Source organism: Lottia gigantea, assembly GCF_000327385.1.
Source record: "Lottia gigantea unplaced genomic scaffold LOTGIsca_960, whole genome shotgun sequence".
NCBI classification, from domain to species: Eukaryota; Metazoa; Mollusca; class Gastropoda; family Lottiidae; genus Lottia; species Lottia gigantea.
Window position 1 is genome coordinate 2814 of NW_008711114.1, and position 619 is coordinate 3432.

The window sequence follows — 619 nt, forward strand, 5'->3', positions numbered from 1 at the left end:
AAAAGGTCCCAGGCTGACAGGTTTTCTAGATAAGTATTGCGGCATACAGTGTACGGGTTATGTTTCAGCTATATAGTTTACAAGTCCACACTGAACAATCCACTCAAATCGGTTCACCCTGCTCTGTTCACCCTGCTCTATCCTCTTTATGCTTTATTTATTGGTGAGCTATTTCAACTCATCACTCTGAACATACTTACTTCTTATATTTTGGTCATTTCGCCAGTTTTTATATTTTTTTCCTTTACCTGGTTTTGGCGAGAAATTTTGATTTCATATTTCATGGATTGTACATGTATGGATTAATTGGATAGTTAGAAAATAGATCAATTAGTTTAAAGGTATGTTATACTGATTATATTCTGTAGGTTGTTTCTGTAAAGGTATAACAAGATTAGGCAATAGTGTATTGATAGTAGAAAGTGTACGGCCGCCATCTTTGATTTTTGATATATTACATATAATTCAACTGTATATTATAATGCTTGTCTCACACTGTGGCGAATTTGCTATGCATGGAATCTACCTGCTCTACAGAAATAACCTAAGAACCTTGATTATTGGATGCTCTAACCCGAACCGAATTACCAACACTACTTCAGACACCGAAATACATTCG

General features: G+C 35.2%; 1 protein-coding gene across 1 annotated transcript in view; it reads right to left on the reverse strand.

Annotated features, from left to right (window-relative positions):
* Positions 1–355: 355 nt before the first annotated feature.
* Positions 356–619, reverse strand: part of LOTGIDRAFT_176308 (hypothetical protein) — a gene marked incomplete at both ends in the record, with an annotated part of 8613 nt that continues 8349 nt past the window's right edge. Inside the window, one exon of the mRNA XM_009068947.1 lies at positions 356–375. Coding sequence (XP_009067195.1) covers positions 356–375 — 20 coding nt within the window. The remainder of the gene's footprint in view (positions 376–619) is intronic.